Genomic DNA, 18800 nt, shown 5'->3' on the forward strand with positions numbered 1-18800 from the left:
GAAGCACTGGAAAAAGTTGCTTTGTTATGCTTTAATTCTTTACAATGCTCTTACATCTCTTCCCTTCTCTGCCTCCTCCAAACCAGCCTTAACACTCCTCTGAGTAGAGCAGAGAAAGACTCATAATGATGAAATATTTTGAAGGAAATTACTAATTCAGGCTTGTCTTCAGACGGCACATGCATGAGATGCCTATACATTCCACCCTTTCAGCCACTTGTTTACTAAGCAGTATCATCAGAGGCTGTCAAATGCAAGAAATTGTCCCATTTGACCCTATGAATCTTTTACATAATTTTATTAAAGAGTAATATGGTTACAGACCAGAAAGATGCTTTGAAACTAGTTTTGCTGTTGATGAAGATGAATGTCTTCATTGCCTTGACTGAGACTTTTTTCCATCTGACAGCAGGTGATCGCTGAAAACATTTAGACCAGGGTGGTTTGAATGAAAAGTTCAATGAAGCTCACTATCTTCTCCTTTAAAAGATTCTTGCAGGAAAGATTCAGCCTGAATCTCTCAAAGACACTAACATAAAAACTTCACTAGAACTGATGCTGCCTGCCAAAGGCAGTACTTTCTTACAGCTGCTGCTTTCTGCTGAATAAATTATTGTTAGGTGACATGGTTGTGCTCAGCATAGATGCAACAAATGGAAATGCCCTACAACTGACTTTTTACAAGCTTAATTTTGTATGTCTAGAGCTCTGTGTGTGTGGCTTTGCAAGGCACCATTGCTAGGCAGAACATGCTTTGGTGTGGTACTTTTGACTGTCAGTTTTATCATCTTGGTTTGGGTCAAGTGCATTTAGCAAAAGAAATAAAAAGTGGAAGGTCTTTCAGACTGAGACCAAACAGAGGTTCTCTTGTACATGACATTAAAGACTCCTCAAAAGAGTTAATTGTCTTTGTTAATCTTACTCATATACACAGTAACTAGAAGAGCTGTAACCCTACTAAGCTCAGAGCTTTCAAGGGGTAAAAGTGGCATAATTAATCTCACTGTAGCGCTGCAATGCAGCAATTCTTTGGTGGTCTATGGCTTGCACACATAAATACAGATGACATATATTTTGAAGTTTAGGTACATAGAGGTACTGATACCTGATGGATTCTTACCCTCTAAATTCTTACCTTTAAGAAGGAAAAGGTGTTAACCTTTTAAAAATGAATTTTTTACTCTAAAGTCTACATTAGTATGTGACATGCCAATTTACAAGTGGTGGCCTTGTTTCACAGTACTGAATTATTTCATTTTCTAAAGTGGTTTCTAATCCTGTGTTCTCTGATTTTTTTAGTGTCTCTTTCTAGATATCTGATTTCAGAGATACTGTTTTTTATTTGAAGATTTAGATGCTAACTGTGGCATAAGGTCAGACTAACATGAAATGCAAACCTCAAAGCAACCAAAATTTCATGCTACTTATGGAAGTGTGGGGCACAATCTATCAAAAAACCATTAAATAAGTTTCTGTAAAGTCACAGAAAAAATCAACTGGTTTTATTGAACTGCATTCTTCTCCTTGGAATATGTTTTGTGTTCATGGCACGGATCATGTTTATACACATGTACCTACATATATACATATACATATACATATACATATACATATACATATACATATACATATACATATACATATACATATACATATACATATACATATACATATACATATATTTGACTGTGAATGTTTCTTCTGGTTCAGAATACAAACCTCGATTTGTTCACACTCGCCAAACCCGGTCCTTGTCTGTGGAATTCGAAGGTGAGATATATGACATAAATCTGGAAGAAGAAGAGCTGCAGGTGTTGAAGACCAGAAGTATCACCAAGCGTCACAATGCTGGAAATGAGGAGGAAGCAGAGGAAACTGCTCGTGCTGCTCGTGACACAATGCTCGCTGATAGCACTGATGCTTTGGGTCAACCCAGCTCTGTCAGAGTGACACACAAGTATGATTGCTTTCTCTGCATGGTATTTCTGTTTCTTAAAACCAAATCTTCATTTTCTAGCTGTATTCTTTCTCCCTCTGTACAATATTTAGGAACTTGAAACTGACATCATAGATTTTAGATACACCTGAGTTGTATTTTTTAGGAAGTGGAATAATTTATATTTAGTATGTGTATTTTAAATGGAAGCCTCTGGTTTAGGTTTTATTTCTAGGGAGGAGCAGGCATCTCCAGAGGGAAATGCATCCCTTGTATCAAAATATGCATCTTATGATGAATTAATCACCCTATTAAGCTGATGCTTCTGCTGTTTATTATAAAGTCTAGACTACGGTTTAGCATAGAGGCCTAAATCTGAGATGACTGAAGTTCCACTCTACATGGGGACAGATTAGATCAGCTACATCATGTTTCTTAATGCTTAGTTGTTTGCAGCTGTTAGCACAAGCTAAGATACATTAGATCTGTTTATTCAAGATACACTAAATCTGAATGAAAAAGCAAACATCTCAAAATAATTTTTAATTTTAAAAAGTTACTATGATTTCTTTCAAAATTCAGAAATATGTAGGCAAAAAAACCCCAACTTTATTGAATCTCTTTTATTATATATAAAATGTGAATAGAGTTGAATCTCTTATTTTATGTAAAATGTAAATAGAGTTGAATCTCTTTTATTATATATAAAATGTAAATAGAGTTCATCTCTTTTGTTCTTTTTTTTTTTTTAGGAGAACATAAAGGTTAGTTTTGAATAGTAGAAATTATCCTTTCTTACACTCATAATTTCCAACCATGGAATTATTAAAGCTTTAAATAGTTTTCCAGAAAAAATATGATTTCTCCATAAAGTGTTTTGACCTTTACAGAACAGCATTGCTTTCAGAATTCTTTGAGTGAAGAAAAAAACAGAATAGGATAACATTGGAAGAGATAAGCATCTACATCTTTTTTCTGTTATTTTTCTCAAAAATTAAAAGAATGGTTATGATGAAGGAGAACCCAAAGAAAAATTCTGTCTGTAAAATTATATTTCTCTAACTAAGGAATTTCTGTTTGTCAGCATGGTGACTTTGAAAGCCCAGCCTGCACTCTGCTGGATTTTCTGTCTCAGTCCACTGCCTCGATCTTTCTTGCGCTTTTTTTTTCCTCTTGGTAGAGCTGTTTTTTCAAACACAGTTGTGAATATTTTTGTCATTGCGCTGTTTTTTTGACTCAAGTGTTCTGTCGACTTTTTGGTTAAAGACATTTTGAACTCTTTCCTCTAACTGTGGTTCTTCTTGGTGTTTATTGATTATATTGATCCTCAGCCCTCTGACTATATGTTCTCTTCTTGAGTGTTTTGCATGCTGGGAAGATGAGCCACATTCATGTGGCAAGAAGAACGTATTTCTCAGCAGCTGGTGGTTAAATAAACAATGGCACATTTGATTAACAAGGGGCTTTAAATTCTGAGCAGATTTTTACTTCAGCTTCAATTTCATTTCTGATTGAATAAGAATGCATTGCATTTTTTGCTTAGCAGGCACAGCCCATCTGTTGTGGATGACAAGTTTTCCAGAGAAAACAGATAAAAGCAATTATTACTATTAAGTCATCAGAGGAAGACCTTGTAGAGTTTTTACCTGTTTACTAACAATATAAAAAAATTGTTAGGAATGTTGGAAGAAAGAGAAAAAATGGGTGGGTAACTGGGAAACAAGTGACCTTCATTTTCCTATTTCTTAAACTCACATCTACAGATGTTTCATTCTTCCAAATGACACTATTCACTGTGAGAGGGAGCTGTACCAGTCTGCCAGAGCCTGGAAGGATCACAAGGCTTACATTGATAAGGAGGTAAGAGGTATTTTAAAATCTCAGTGAAGTCTTTACACTGATAGCTTTTCAAAGAATAAGTCTGACTCAGAAATATTCTCTTTGCAGATTGAAGCTCTCCAAGACAAAATTAAGAATTTGAGGGAAGTTAGAGGACACCTAAAAAGAAGAAAACCAGATGAATGTGATTGTAGTAAACAGAGGTAAGAGAGGTGGCACTAAATACTGAATGCTATTCTGATTTCTAAGGCTTATACATTTTCCAGGGATTTTCAGATTGAAAATAAAAGACCAAAGCTATTGATATTTATAACCATTGTAGGTTATAATCTTTTTTAGTTAGATATGAGTAGAAGCTACTGTGAACCACAAGAAGATAAACTTTAACATTTTAAGATTACATATGTTTGTATTCTACTAACATGTTTGAATCCAGCTGTAGTTCTGCTATAACCTAGCATAGGATCACACAGGTAGAACTTCCTTAAATTAAGTGAAAATTTTAAGTCTGTATAGTTTCTTAAGAAAATGTCAACCATAGTATATTTCTGTTTTGGTTTTGTGTTGAAAACAGTTTAATTACTTAATAATTTCTAATTTTTTTCCCTGCAGCTATTACAACAAAGAAAAGGGGGTAAAGGCCCAAGACAAACTCAAGAGCCATCTTCATCCCTTCAAGTAAGGCTGTTATTAACCTCTCACTCTCACAGCTGACTTTTTGGTGACTGGATAAATGTAGTTTTGGGCATTTGGGTAGTTTTTTTGGTTTGGGTTTTGTTGTGGTTTTTTGTGGAGAGAAGTGAAGGGAAGAAAAGGTCACGTGTAGCAAGCTATCACAAGAAACAGTAGTTTTGGGCCAACTTGTGAAAGTTTATGGATAATATTTCTTCAACCTATTGATAGAAAAAGGATGAAAATAGTATTATCAGAAACTGATCAATATTTTTTTAAGATCCAGTAAAACCTAAATGCAGCAGTGCATCCTTTCTCATGCATGCTGAAGGGAGCACCTTATCTTAACAGCTGGGGAAGCTGAGCTAGAAGGTCCTGTTCTCATCCTTTCACCTTTATAAAATCCAGAAAGATGTAAAAACTGCTAGTGCTGTTGTTAACCAAACAGAGACTGTTCTTAGTCAGCCATGCCCAACTTCCTCCCTGAACAGAGAAGCAGCACAGGAGGTGGATGGCAAACTGCAGCTGTTCAAAGAGAACCGGAGAAGGAAGAAGGAGCGGAAGGGGAAAAGGCGCCAGAAGAAGGGAGATGAGTGTAGCCTTCCCGGGCTGACATGTTTCACCCATGACAACAACCACTGGCAAACAGCACCATTCTGGAACTGTGAGTCTTGTGTCAAAATGCAGATGTGACCTAGGTTATCCTCTGCTGTATCACTGGTTTTCCACTTCATGCAATCAGAGCATTATTCTGACCTTTAATGTTGTCAAAAAACTTCAGCACATGAAAGGTCTACTTTAACATTTTTATTTCAAAGTATATAATAAACAGCATATCATGAACAAAATGCAGATACTATCCCTCATGACTTCTTCCCATTATTCCACTTTTTATACGCTAAAATATTTTCAAAATCACAACTGCATTGCACTTGTGTATATGAACAAAATCTTAGAGGTAAAGGATATTTTAAGTCTCTTTAAACTTCAAGGTATATAGATTATTATCCCATTGAAACATACTTAAACTTTTCTCAAGATTCAGCATTAAAAACCAGTATTTTTCTCACTTGTGATGATGGAGAAAGAAAAGTGACTGAAAACTTTATTTGCAGAAATTTCAAGATCAGGTGGTGATTAATTACAATGTATTTGACCCCAAGCTGAAAATTTGCTAAGAACAAATTTTCATTTGGAGAAAGAAATTGTCCTCTAGAGATAATCAGTTTTGATTGTACTAGGACTTCTGCTATGTACTTTACATTTTAAAATATTCCTAAAGTAGTCATATGCATGATTTTTGTTTTAAAGACAACAATTACATTAGTTAATTTCTTTTTAACTGTGGAGCAACAAAACGTTATGAAAAGAGTTCTCATATTGCTGTGCATTCTGGCAATGCTTCAGCAAGAGTCATGGGGTAAAAAAATGTCCTTTTGACAAAGTTCACAATTTAAAGAGGGGTTACTGTATTGTAATACCATTACTATTTTTATTAAGTCTGTTCACAGCTAGTCACAAAATCTAGTCACCTAAATCTAAATAAATCTAAATAAAAACCTAAGGCAAAGCTAGTATTTTATTACTGTGATTAAAGGTACTAGTAGAAGAAACAAGCATATTATTTTGACTGGAAGCTAATAACTTGTTTGTATAATTACAGTGGGCTCTTTCTGTGCTTGCACAAGCTCCAACAACAACACTTACTGGTGTTTGCGAACAGTTAATGACACCCACAATTTTCTGTTTTGTGAGTTTGCAACCGGCTTCTTGGAATATTTTGATATGAACACTGATCCCTATCAGGTAAACCCCTTTCCCTGTTGAAAATATCATTCACCAGACTCCTCCAGGGTTTCCTTAATTTTTGTTAACAAGCATAATTTCCCTCGGTTCCTCTCTTTCTCAGCTGACCAATACAGTTCACACAGTGGAAAGAGGCATTTTGAATCAATTACATGTCCAGCTTATGGAACTGAGAAGTTGTCAAGGTTACAAGCAGTGCAATCCAAGGCCAAAGGGACTTGAAACAGGTACAAGATAAATATTAGTGTTTATTTCCATTTTATTAAAATTGTTTTCATCTATTTAAGTTCTAATTTTATCCATGAAGTGTCACTCTCCTAAGTGTTGCTCTGAACAATTTGGAATTATCCATATACACCAATCATGCACATCTGCATGACCAGGAGGCTTCTTTGCAAGTCTGCACAAGATATAGATGGCAAAACCCATCACTTGACAGAAATGCTGCAGAAGGGATATCATTATTGGAGCTAATCAATAACAGCTGCATGCAGATCTTCACAGCCATAACTCTTTTCTCTCTTGCAGGGTTTATTTCATTAGTTTTTGCCTCCCAGTATCAGGTGAGGCATTAAATCCTGTGTTTATTTCAAATGCTGTTTGCCTATGTCAACAACTTCATGTTCCTTACCACAACTGAGACTTAACGTTGCAAACTTGTAATCACCAGTAACCTCCTTCATTTTTGAAGAAAGCAACATTTCTTTACAAGAGTCTCTGAGCAAAACAAAGCTATTTTTACTTCAAGTCTTTGGAATTCATTGCACTTAACTTTGGTTGATTGAACATTGTGATTTATTATTTTTTTGCAGGAATTCTCCATTCTACATAATTTGTGGTATTGCCTCTTTGTATCTCTTTCTATATCTACCAATGTTTCTCTTTTTTTTCTAATTGTTTTGGGGTTTTATTATTTTTGAAAACCTGTGGGTTTTCAGTTCTTTTATGTAAAACTTCCAGGAAATCTTTGTTGGACTGCAGCTCTGTCTTTATTTAACACAGTACATTTCTTTTTAGGAATTAGATGCTGTGCATGGAAAACTACATTTTGAATGGTTTTACAAGTTCTAAACACTAACAAAAGTTACTCTTGTATTTTCCTATATCAGGAAATAAAGATGGAGGAAGCTATGATCCACACAGGTATCCACACTTTTTTATTCTCCTCAGCAGCTTCTTTCCAAATAATTGCATGACTCCAGTCCATTTCAACTAATGTCTGTATCCTGCCATGTTGCACACAGCGTAGCTTTCGATGCATGCATTTTCTAACTACCCTACACTGAACTTGGCCATTGTTTTTTAGATCTGCCATTCTGCATTTAACGTAGCTCATTGTCATAGCAAGACTTCATACAGCTCATATTTCATGCCTGTACTCCTTAGATGTTTGCCCAAGGAAAATTACACTGGAAGAATCACCTCTTTTGGGTTGTTTTGTGTTATCGTGTTGATTTTGGATGGGTTGGAGGTGTTTTTCTGGTTTTATTTAGTAGGTCTTCACAGCTGCTTTTTAAATGTAAACTAAGTATGCTTAAAAGGCTTTCTGAAGTACAAAGAACCTAGTCAAACCTATGGAAGCAAAGCAAAATCTTCTCACTGGCTTTTGGAAATGTTGGCAGATACCACTTTGAGCAAAAGCAGTGCTCAATATGAGCAGCCTGTGCTCAGAAGCCAGCAGCAGAGTGTTCAATTTAAGTGTGGCAGAAAGATGAAGCTCCTTTGGGCTGGGACCAGATCAGACTAGCACGAAATGAAATTTCCTTAAAAGGTTGTATTATTTGAACTGAGGAAAGGCACGAGGTGAGGTTTTTTAAACCTAACATTTGAACCTGAGGAATACATGACAGACATCTCTTTGAAGGTATATTTTTCTGTTTAAAAGTATACTTATTATACCTACATGTTTATCATTCAGAGCTCTGTGTCTCCTGGTGGAGAAACCAGACAAACATAAAACAAAAACTTAAAGAGGCTGAAAAAACTGTAGGTCTTAAGAGTACTGCACTTGCTGTTCACTGAGCAGTACTTGTTCTCAGGGTGAAAAACAGATTAACATCTGTGGAGTGTCATATTTAGACTGGACTCCTTTTCACAGTTTATCAGTTTTATACATTTTCTCCTCTATACACTTTGGAGGAGTAGCTCCTGATACACATTGCTTACCTGAAAAGTAAACAAGGGAGTCCAGGTCCAGGGGGTGTACAAGTCTACATAAAACCTTTTTTGCAGAATCTTCTGAAAAGAACCTTTTCATTAGTTTCCAGGAGTCAGAGAACAATTAAGCTAATATATTTCAATGTATAGCTCTTATTTTAAGCAGCTATATTTGATCTCAAACAATTTAGGCAGCTACATTTTCTTTTGCAGCCAATTTTGTATTTCCTAGTTTTGAGATCTAGGAAAATTATTAGCTTTTTTTTGGTTTGTATCCCACTGTTTGCATTGCTCATTACAGCCTGGTGGGAACTGGTTGCTACAATGATAGAAAGCAATCCCTGTAATTATGCTTTTAAGTCTTTCATTAGAAGGAGTCCTTGTAAGTGAGCATTCCTCCTTTTAACTGCAGGTCTAATAGAAATGGCATTTTTGAATTGTAGGATTATATGAAATAGTAGAGCACACAGGATTAATCTTTAAATTATATCTTCCTATACTGTTTAGCAACAAAAACGTTTTAACTTCTGATACCAAAGAACATGCAATAAACATTTTGCTACTGTGACAAGCAGCAGTATAATGTAACATAAGAAATATTGTTCTGTGTCGTGACATTGCAGACACCCAGTCTTTCAATTTACACATTCAGCATTTTGGTTCAAGCCTCATCTTGGTGGAATGTTTTTCTTTTCTTAAACAAAACAAAACCAACCAACCAAAACAAAACAAAAATTAACAAATCCCATTTATCAGGAGTCATTACAATGATCCACTAGAGGATAATTTTGTCGTTGCCTGGAGAGAACAGATGGAATAACAATGGAAAGTCATCTAAACTGCTCCTTAGGCTTCCTTCAGATCATGTAACTTCTCACTCAGACCTGTTTCCAGTTCAAAATGCCCTGAGTTAGTAAAGCACTGCCTGTGCTGCAGTAAGGCACTGGGCCAACAGGCCCACGTGGAAATAGCCAGAATAATAGCCAAAATGTCCCTTTGCACAAAGGAACAGAGAGCTTCAGCAGGGAAAGACTGGTGCCACCTCTGCCCTGTGATGGACAGAGTGTGGCTCTGCAGACAAGGTTGATAACAGGATGTGTGAACTACACATTCCTCTCTCCTCTCCTACTTGTCTGAATTTTTTCAAAGGCACCAAGGATATGATTTTACCCACCTGTCTCTAGTCTCAAAGGAGACATATTCAAATCTCTTATTAGTTTTGAGGTAAAACAGGCACAGATGGCATTATAGATGATGCCAGGGTAGGATAGATGGAGAGTAAAGCTTAACTAAAGCTTGTTCTACAGATGAACAAATAAAGAAACAATAAAACAACAAAAAAATGAGCAAGTTTTACTTTGAACACTAGCAACAATTTTTTTCTCTTTTGGATCTATGTCATAGCTGAGAAATTCCAAAATGTTGGTCAAGGAAACTACTGCCATGCTGATTCTCAAATGCAACTCATCTGCACTTTCCCATTTCATACTTATTTGTAACAAAATTTCTTACAGGGGAAAAACCTCTTCTTTCCTCTCCTCTTCCCTCTGTTTGCTTTAATTTCAGTGGGAGACTTTTCATGCTTACTGCAAGTTGTGGAATTAAACTGTGAAGTAATTTGCTCATTCAACCAAAATAGCTCTAGGACCTTAAGACTTTGCTTCCCTGTTTGTTTAACATATATGAATATAAATTATCTCTGTCTTCAAACAAGCCATTTTTCTATGTGTGACACAAAGATCATGGAACAATTCCCAGTGCCTTCCCAGCTGTGAAAATTCTCTGAGACTGCAGAAACAGTGCCACATTTAGAGAGCAAAAAATAGATCCAGAGTGAAGGACCATGTAGCTCTGACTCAGACTTTCAGCTATTTTGTAGGAACGCTGCAAATTCTTTGCTGATCTTACTCCTGTGCAGCACAGCCCCATTGCCCTGCTGCTGAGCCTCCTCAGAAAGCCTGTTCCCCTTCACTGGTCCCCAGACTCCCCCACTGCTCAACCTGCCACCCAGCTCAAGCCTCTGTTCCCCTGCTGGGGATGGGCAGCAGAGGCTCCCCTGGGCCCAAATGCACCTTTATGGCTCCTGCTTGACCCCCAGTCCCCTGCTCTGTCCCCAAACCTGTTACCAGTCAAACAGCATCACTCCTGTTCCAGTTCCTGCCATAACATAACAACCCACGTGACTGTTCCTACAACAGTTTGTTTTCCTATACAGGCTCTGACTTGGCAAAGGAAAAAAAAACCAAAACCTTACCACTAAAAATAATAACAGAAAATTTTAAATATTGTTGCATCTGCAGTGTGGTTAATATCTTCAAGGGTTTAGTGACTAAATTCCTTGCAAAAGCAGCCCCCTGCCATGATGTTTTCTAGAGCCTTTTATGCCTCTAAGCACCAGAAGAGTAAATCTTCTTTCTTGAAATCTTTGTGGTATTTAATTATCTTTTGTTCCAGGAAACAAATTATCCATAATGTGACTTACAAAGATGGCTCTCACGTGGCCATGCCATGGTTTCATTTCTCTTGTCTGCTTCAGGAAAGAAAGAAGATGTTCTGTCATAGCTGTTCTACCAAATCCAAAAAGCTTTTGTTTCTTCCTGAATCAGGAAGACTGTCAAATGTTTGCAAAAAAAAAAAATCTATAATTTGATATTTAAAAAATAAAATATTTAAATTTTAGGTTGCAAAATATTTCCAATTAAGAGTAAAGACTCAGGTGTTTTCAAATAAGGAAAGTGGTCTCCTTGGTGGGAGCAGAGTAAGGCCCTACATTGTAAGAAAATATCAAGGGTTTTTTCTAACCATAATGGTATTTTTCTGACTTTCCTTATGATGGGCGAAATATTGGAGAAATTCTTTTACTGTGAAATCCCAAGCTAGTAAGAAGCAATGAATGTAATCTATGAGAGACAAAAGTTGTATCTTCTGTTCTACTTAAATAAAGAGAATGGGCAACTTCAAATACAAACATATTAATGGAGATGCCAAGACCCATCTTTGGGGATGCAGGGCTCAGTGTAGATGAGGATTTGAGCTTAATTCACATGGTTGGAAAGTAGCCACTTGAACTTCTAAAGCAATTGCTACTAGCCTACCTGCCTGTACAATTTTCATGAAGAGAATAAATCATTATCAGTGAGTTAATTACTAAAGACTGCCTGCAATATCATTTGTAAGGGCAAAATCGTCACTTTCCCTGACAAATGTTTGCATTGCTTGATTTGACTTTCCTTGTAGACCACCTTGTTGATAAAATCTTTCCAATTAATTCAGTCTGCCCACTAAATTAAATAAATTGGTGCTGTTCAGTGTCACTTTTCAGTATAAAATGGTCTTGATAGTCTGAGTCACTATAGTTATTGTAGCAAAATTTTAAAATATATCAGAAATGGGTTTCTTTTGTGTCTTTGCATTTTCTGGCTGTGATCAATAAAAAAATGCAGCTCAGTTGTTACTTACAGACCCATATCTATACCCTTTATTCAGACTTATTATTTGAAAAGGCTGCTAGATATTTTCTTTGACAACTTTTTTTAAAAAAAACAAAATCTTAAGAAGATTCTCTTTAACACTATTTTACAAAATGGTGCAGTCCTCTAAATTAATTCACACCAATTTTTTACAGCTTTCATTGGCCCTAATTGCTCCATGTAAACTAAAATGAATGCCTATGAAATAGATTAAAACCCCCTTTGGCTATCATTTACTAAAACAAATCTGTCTGGTTAGTTTGTAGACCATATTTTTAAGCTATCTAGAAACAGAATTCATGTGGACATTGAAGTTCAGGTCACCAATGGCTTTCAGAGTTAGTTCCCTCTTTTATAAGTTGTTTGGGTATTGCATGATTTGCTGGAGTGCTCAAGAAAGGCAAATGGATTTTTTTGTGTATTGAAACATTTTTCCTGCCTTGAAATATCAAGGAAGGACTTATCTCTGAATGTCATCACAAAGCCCCATTAGACCAGATTTTGTTCCTTTTTTACTCAGCCCAGGGATGAGCAGGAGACAGGGAGTTCTTGCTGTGTGTTTAGCAGGGGCTGTGAACATAGCCAAGGCCAGAACATTCCTCTGCTGACAGAAGAGATGGGATGTCTCACACTTTGAGCTACCTGCTTTATGAACAGGGCTGCTTTCAAGCCAATTGAAGTAGAAACACACATGGAAGCTTTGCTTGCACCTTTAATAGTATTCACCAGTAGGCTTTATTCTTTCTTTCAACAGAGGACAATTATGGGATGGATGGGAAGGCTAAGCTGCCCATTTTCACTGGCGACGTTGACTGGCAAGGACTGGAAGACTTGTACAGTGTGAATGAAAGTGTATATGAATACAGACACAACTTTAGACTTAGTCTGGCTGACTGGACTAATTACTTGAAGGATGTAGATAGAATGTTTGCACTGCTGAACAGTTACCACCAGCAAAATAAACCAGACAAGGATAACATTGGTCAAAGCAACGGGGACGAATCATCCACGCCATTCACCTTGGTGGAAATGCCTTCTGCTGAGGAGTCCAGCGGCCTGACTGCAGAAGAGTTGCAGCTTATTGTGCCAACAGACTTTGCAGCCCTTGCTTTGAGCACAGTGAATTTAAGTCAGGAGAGGAAACTTGAATTAAACAATGATATTCCTGAGAAAAGTAGTTTGAATGACGCACACTGGAGAAATAGTCATCCAGCTGAAAAATGGATGGAGGATAAAGAATCGGACCGTTTTGATATGGATTTCAGTGGAAACGGTTTGATAGAGTTGGAGTCCCGGCATAGCTTCATGCTACAGCCCATCAGCATTCCTCAAAAAGACACTCATCAGGATAGTGACACTGTGGAAGATATATTTGAAGACCAAATGTATCTTCCCATGAGGTCTGATGAACCCTTTGTTCGTCAGACCGTAAACATATCCGTTAGGGATTCACCTGTCAGTACCCAGGAAGAGGGAACATTCTTTAAAAAAGCCAAACAGAGTCTTGCAGGAGAAAGTTCACAATTCCTAAATGCAGAAGGCAGTGCCTCAGCTCCACTCTCCTTGGATTAGATCAAGTTGTAAACCATTAAATAAGTTCTCCTTTTTCTTATTAGCAAACTAATAAAGGTAATCAAGAAAACTGACATTCCATGTTTATTGTAGATACATTTTGCAGCTAAATTGAGCCCAGTTCAGTATTTGTCTCTGTGCATTTTTTTTTAATTCATATGCACATGCTTTCAGTTCTCCACACTGGGAAGCAAGATTTCCAGTTTTCAGTTAAAGGAAACAGTGTTAACTTTCAAATGCAGTAGCACATTCTCTGAAAGCTGAAAATTATTTCTTCGAAAAGGATGTCCAAGTCCCTTTCTCTATTTCCAAATGATCCCACCATGACTGAGTGTTTCTGTTCACCCAGTATGCCTGCATAATGTCTTTTTTATCAATTATTTTAACCACTGGCAATTCTTAATGCCATGCTTTCAAGTAAAATGCACTTTTAAACTCTGTATGCCATACCATTTATGCATCTAATACCTTACAGGTTCTTAGCTTGCTCGTTGTCTTATGAAATTGTGAAACCAATAAACAGACTGACCTGAAAGAGGTAAACACCGTGGATTGTGGAAACAGACTCTTCAAATATTATCTTAGCAAAAATATTGCATGTTTTTGTTGCTTTATTAAATTTACTCTCAGAAAGGTATGGCTAATGATTGTGAACTGTAGAAGGATTTGTTTGAATTGGATTGTTTCCCTATATGTTGATATTGTCAGTATTAAAATTCCATTAATTTTTCTGACCTTTTTTTTTTTGCTGATACTGGTAGAAAGGTTTACATCAGTACATAAATGTTTTTGTTGCCCCACCTGATTTTTATTATTCTGAGCAATATCTTGAAAGCATTATTATCATTTTGAGTCTTAAATTCTTTTTCTGTTTTGAACAGGCATTAAAGGGAATGATAAAATCGTGTTAGGTTTCCATTATTTTAGACACAAAAGGCACATGAGAGTAAAAAGTAGTAGTTTAGTAATAATTTTTGTTGTTGTATTCTAAATTTTTTCTTGACCTTTACCAAACATTAAATTGTATGAAGTATAATACAAAAATGACTTTGAAAATCTGTATTAGTCAAATTTTGACTTAATATTTTCCCTTGCTTTTTTATAAATTTCCAAATAATTATCACAACAGCAGCAAAAGAGAATTACCTCAAACAGACGTAATTCCACAGTGTCCAGCTCACGGGTGTGTTTCCTATCTGTTACATGTTATTTAGTGTAGTGAATATTTTTTGGCTATTGCAAGCCCTGCAGGTTAAACTTACATTCATTACATTGTATTTTAAGTTGAAACTTTTTTAAAAAGGAGATTCTTTTAGCAGGATTTTAATAATTTTAAGAAGCAGTCTTTTTGATGGACTCTGTAAATATGTTAAAATTACTAGTTCTTTATCTGATGTATGTGTCATGGGCTGATTGATAGAAACATATTTATGGTCATGAATGATGCTATTTGTACATAGGTTTTAAGTTACTAGGATACAAACTGTGTTTTTAAATCTTGTATAATATTTCTGTGATACTTTTATAGTACAATTCTGGCTTCGGGAAAGTCTAGAAGCAATATTTCTTGAAATAAAAAGTGTTTTACTTTACCTGCTTCAGAGAAGTCCACATGATCCAGTTTTCCTCCTGAATAAGTTTTGTTTCAGAAATATGTTGACAGTTTCAGTTTTAAGCATCCATCCACATTAAAAGTGACAGGTAACAAAATAATACACATTTTTTTAGGTATAAATTATTCCTGGAGATGTGAGTAATGTATATATGTTTTTGTTTAAGACATGTGATTTTAATTTTTTTAATTCCAAATTCATCCGGTCCTTTCTTCCTTGAGCTCTATGCACTGAGCAGCGCAACCAGCAGCTCCCAGAAGTAATGAAATGTTTCAAGGAGTCATGTCTTGCTTTGCTGCTTTCTCTCCTCCCTGCACAGCTCTCCCTGTGACAGCACAGCCCTGCAGACCAGACATGCAGTGCTTACCAAGAGTGAACCACTAGTCAGGACTTGTACAAGAGTCAGCACAAAAAGGAACTTAGTTTTCAAGGTAAACTCTCTCTTACGCGAACTCTATGTTTGTTTGTTGGCCTGTGAATAAGAGTACTTTCATACTTAAACTCAGGCTCTGAATCTGTGCTTCTTGAGCTCTTCTTTCTTTCACATAGTCCTGGGACTCTGATGCTCCTGCAGGCATGAAGTTACAGGTGATGTTTGCAGGGATCAGGAAAGTGGATGAATCCAAGTGTTCAAAAAGCAGTCACTGCAATGTCAGATAGGGCCCTGGGAGAAGTCTGCCCTGAAAGCACAGCAGCAAACACAGGGTGTATCTCAAAGAAGGATGCAGAGCAGGTTGAGCCAGTAAGTTAGGGAGGACTTGAAGGACAAAGGCAAATTGAAGCAAGGTCCCCTACAACAACCTCTTGTACCTTTGTGCAGGGAATTATCCAGCACCAACAATGTGCCCTATGTTCTTTGAAAGTACAGTTCTTTGAAAGAACCAAGCAAGATGCTTTCTCTCTTAATGCTGGGGCAGAGATAGAGAAGGGAATGGTGCAACAGAGTGAACCATGGATTCATCCCACTTGCCCTTCCTCCTTACCTGAGAGCTTAAAGTACTCATTGAGGAAATGGCAGAAAGAGCATCTTATTAGTTTGAAAGCTGTCTCCCTTCTTTCTTCTAGGACAGTACCCAATCATCTAAACTATCAGCTAAACAGTCCCCTACCTTTTAAACCAGGTGGGAGCCTTTTTTACAGGTCTCTTACAGGAGTGTGGAGGAAAGAGAAACAGACAGCAATGAGCTGTAGGTAAGAGAAACAGACAGCAATGAGCTCTGATCCTTGCTGTCTTGGAAACATGCACCACATATAAAGCTAAACCAGGTTAAAGAGGCCAAAATCTGTCATATCTCTAAGTATGCAGCCTAAGCAGTGTGTTGCTGTCCCAATTTGTTTTGTATTTCTTTCTGCATAGTACTTCTTGTCCCACAGCTGAGGCAGTCAAGTCCATGAGCACCACAGGGTGTGACTGTCAGGAAGCTTTTACAGGCAGTTGCAGGCTCAGGAATGAAGTAAGCGCCTAAATCTGGCACTGCTCCTCATATGGAGAAGGTCCAAGAGGATGACCTTCCTAGCTTTTTGTGATCTGCAGAGCAGTAGAGATGTGTCTATTCAGAAAGGCAGTACATAGTTCATGACTTCTTGAAGGGCTCCTGGAGATGGACAGAAGAACTGGCACATCTTTGGGAGGTAGCAATGTTATGCAAAAAGTTCCCTCTGGAATTTAAGATAAGGCAGCCAGTATTGCCCTCACATCCTTGGACAGTGTGAGGCACTTTCTGAGACCCCCTAGCAACTGGGAGCACTGCAGAAGAGCAAAGATGTGTAGTGCTTCTGTTCCAGAACTAGACATAGAATCACAGAGTGGCTTGGGTCAGAAGCAGCCTTAAAAATCATCTGGTTCTCACCCCCACCATGGGCAAGGACTGACTTGGAGCTGTTATTAGTAGGTGAATCCTGGTGTTACTGAGGTAAATGCACACAAACAGCTTTGCAAAAAACCAAGAAACAAACAAACATTTGGATCAGAGCATTATTCTGGAGTTCAGCCACCTGTAGGTTTTTGTGACAGTTGAAGGAAGGTATTTAAGAGTGCAGGCCTGAGCACTGATCACCTCTTCTCTCTCAGCCAAAATCCTTTGAGATGCCTACAGCTGTCTACACTGAACTCACACAGGCACAGTCAGAGGGGATCTGTGTAAAACAGTCAGGGCTGAGAACCAGAGGTGAAACAGCCTTGTCCAAGGAAGATCTGCCCAGGACTAGACATGAGCCCTGAGCAGCCATGGCTGCCTGGCTACGTGTGATGTTGTAAAAACTTCTCCCTTCAGTGTCGGCAAAACCCAATCCTGTTTGTGTGCTCTGACATCATTTTTCAGTGAGAACCGATGTGCAGTAAATAGGGTACAAGCCAGAGAGTAATTCCAGAAATGATGTGTCCCACCTGAGGGGATGCAGTGCCAGCCTGAAGTGCCGGGAGTGTCCCAGCTGCTGGGGCAGCAGGTGTCAGTGCAGAGCCACGCCACGAACGCCTCCATCTCCTGGAGCCTGCGCCCCCCGTGCTGCCGGCACGGTCCGTCCTCCATCGGCAACAGTACCTGGGATGAGCTACAAACCTAATTTCATCCACTTTTTGTGTGGTTATATGTATTGGAAATGAAAACATGCAAGTCTTACTTGGAAATCAGAGAGGATCTGGACCCAATCAACAAACATGATATGCTATTTTTTATTTCCAAGTATCAAGTATTCAAGAGTTTGTTTTGTAAACACATGTTTACAACAGATGCTGACAGTAGGTTTCATTAAATCATGGGTTATATAACTTTAAAATTACTCTAAGCTCTGATGAGAAATAAATAAAAATTAAAAAAAAAAAACATACAGGAGCCTAAAGTATGCAAAAATACCCAGCATAAACCAATTCTCTTTTTACCACAGCACAGCACCCACACACTCATACCATCACACATACTCTACAAATTTCCTTAATACTCTACACATTTGCTTAATAATGAGTTTTTTAAAAACTAACAGTTACAGGCGGTGTGCCCACTCCATGCTCCTACAATACTACCCAGACTGTTGCTGTTCTGCACAAATCATTTGGTAGAGGTATGCACTGCAGCCAGGGGCCAAACTCCCGTGTGCTCAGCTGGTGAAAAGAGCAGCTCTTCCAGAAAAGCCTCCACTCAACTGTGGATCTCACTGACACAAAATTTTCTTCTTGTTTTACTATAATTCAGCTTTGGATCATTTTGTACATATTTTTTTTTGCTTTGTTTGGAAATTTCTCTCCAGATTTTCAAATATGGAGTTTGCTACAGAGGCAAATTTTCTGGCCTGTCGGTCAGAAGTGTGATTAGTGCTATTAGTGCTTTCAGTGCTATTTGGAATACAGACACCTGCCCTGCATGAGCAGATCAGGCACAGTAAGACAAAAAATTATGGTTCAGAATTCAAAATGGAAATTTTGTCTTCAAGATTTTAAAACCAAACCCCCATTTTGTAAATCATAGCTCACTTTAAAGTCAACCAGATTCGGCCTTTTTCCATTCTTAGAGATAGAATTTGCTCTTATTCTACTCCTCTCTTTCTGGTATTCCATGAAAGAACATTCATATTTCAGATTTCAATCCTCATTTTAATTCAAATGCTTGCTAATATTGCTCAGTTAAGTGGTTCCAGAATTTAGCCCAGTGTTTCTTATCATTACTACAGAATTTATTTTTAGCCCCTGCTTAAGCAAAGCAACTAAATAAAGTAACATGCTACAGCAGGCTGAATACATTC

At 37.5% G+C, this 18800-nt stretch overlaps 1 protein-coding gene across 8 annotated transcripts in view; it reads left to right on the top strand.

Annotated features, from left to right (window-relative positions):
- Nucleotides 1–15163, top strand: part of SULF1 (sulfatase 1) — a 124332-nt gene extending 109169 nt beyond the window's left edge. For 7 of the 8 annotated variants that reach the window (XM_030971105.1, XM_030971104.1, XM_030971107.1 and 4 more), the window contains 8 exons: nt 1711–1957; nt 3700–3796; nt 3884–3978; nt 4388–4453; nt 4939–5111; nt 6111–6253; nt 6357–6480; nt 12635–15163. In XM_030971105.1, the coding sequence (XP_030826965.1) occupies nt 1711–1957; nt 3700–3796; nt 3884–3978; nt 4388–4453; nt 4939–5111; nt 6111–6253; nt 6357–6480; nt 12635–13452 (1763 nt within the window). In that variant the 3' untranslated portion in view covers nt 13453–15163. Of the gene's footprint in view, nt 1–1710; nt 1958–3699; nt 3797–3883; nt 3979–4387; nt 4454–4938; nt 5112–6110; nt 6254–6356; nt 6481–7362; nt 7397–12634 lie in introns of all 8 variants that reach the window. The other variant, XM_030971110.1, reaches the window with a different exon arrangement.
- Nucleotides 15164–18800: the final 3637 nt, after the last annotated feature.

This window comes from Camarhynchus parvulus, chromosome 2 (assembly GCF_901933205.1).
Source record: "Camarhynchus parvulus chromosome 2, STF_HiC, whole genome shotgun sequence".
NCBI lineage: Eukaryota > Metazoa > Chordata > Aves > Passeriformes > Thraupidae > Camarhynchus > Camarhynchus parvulus.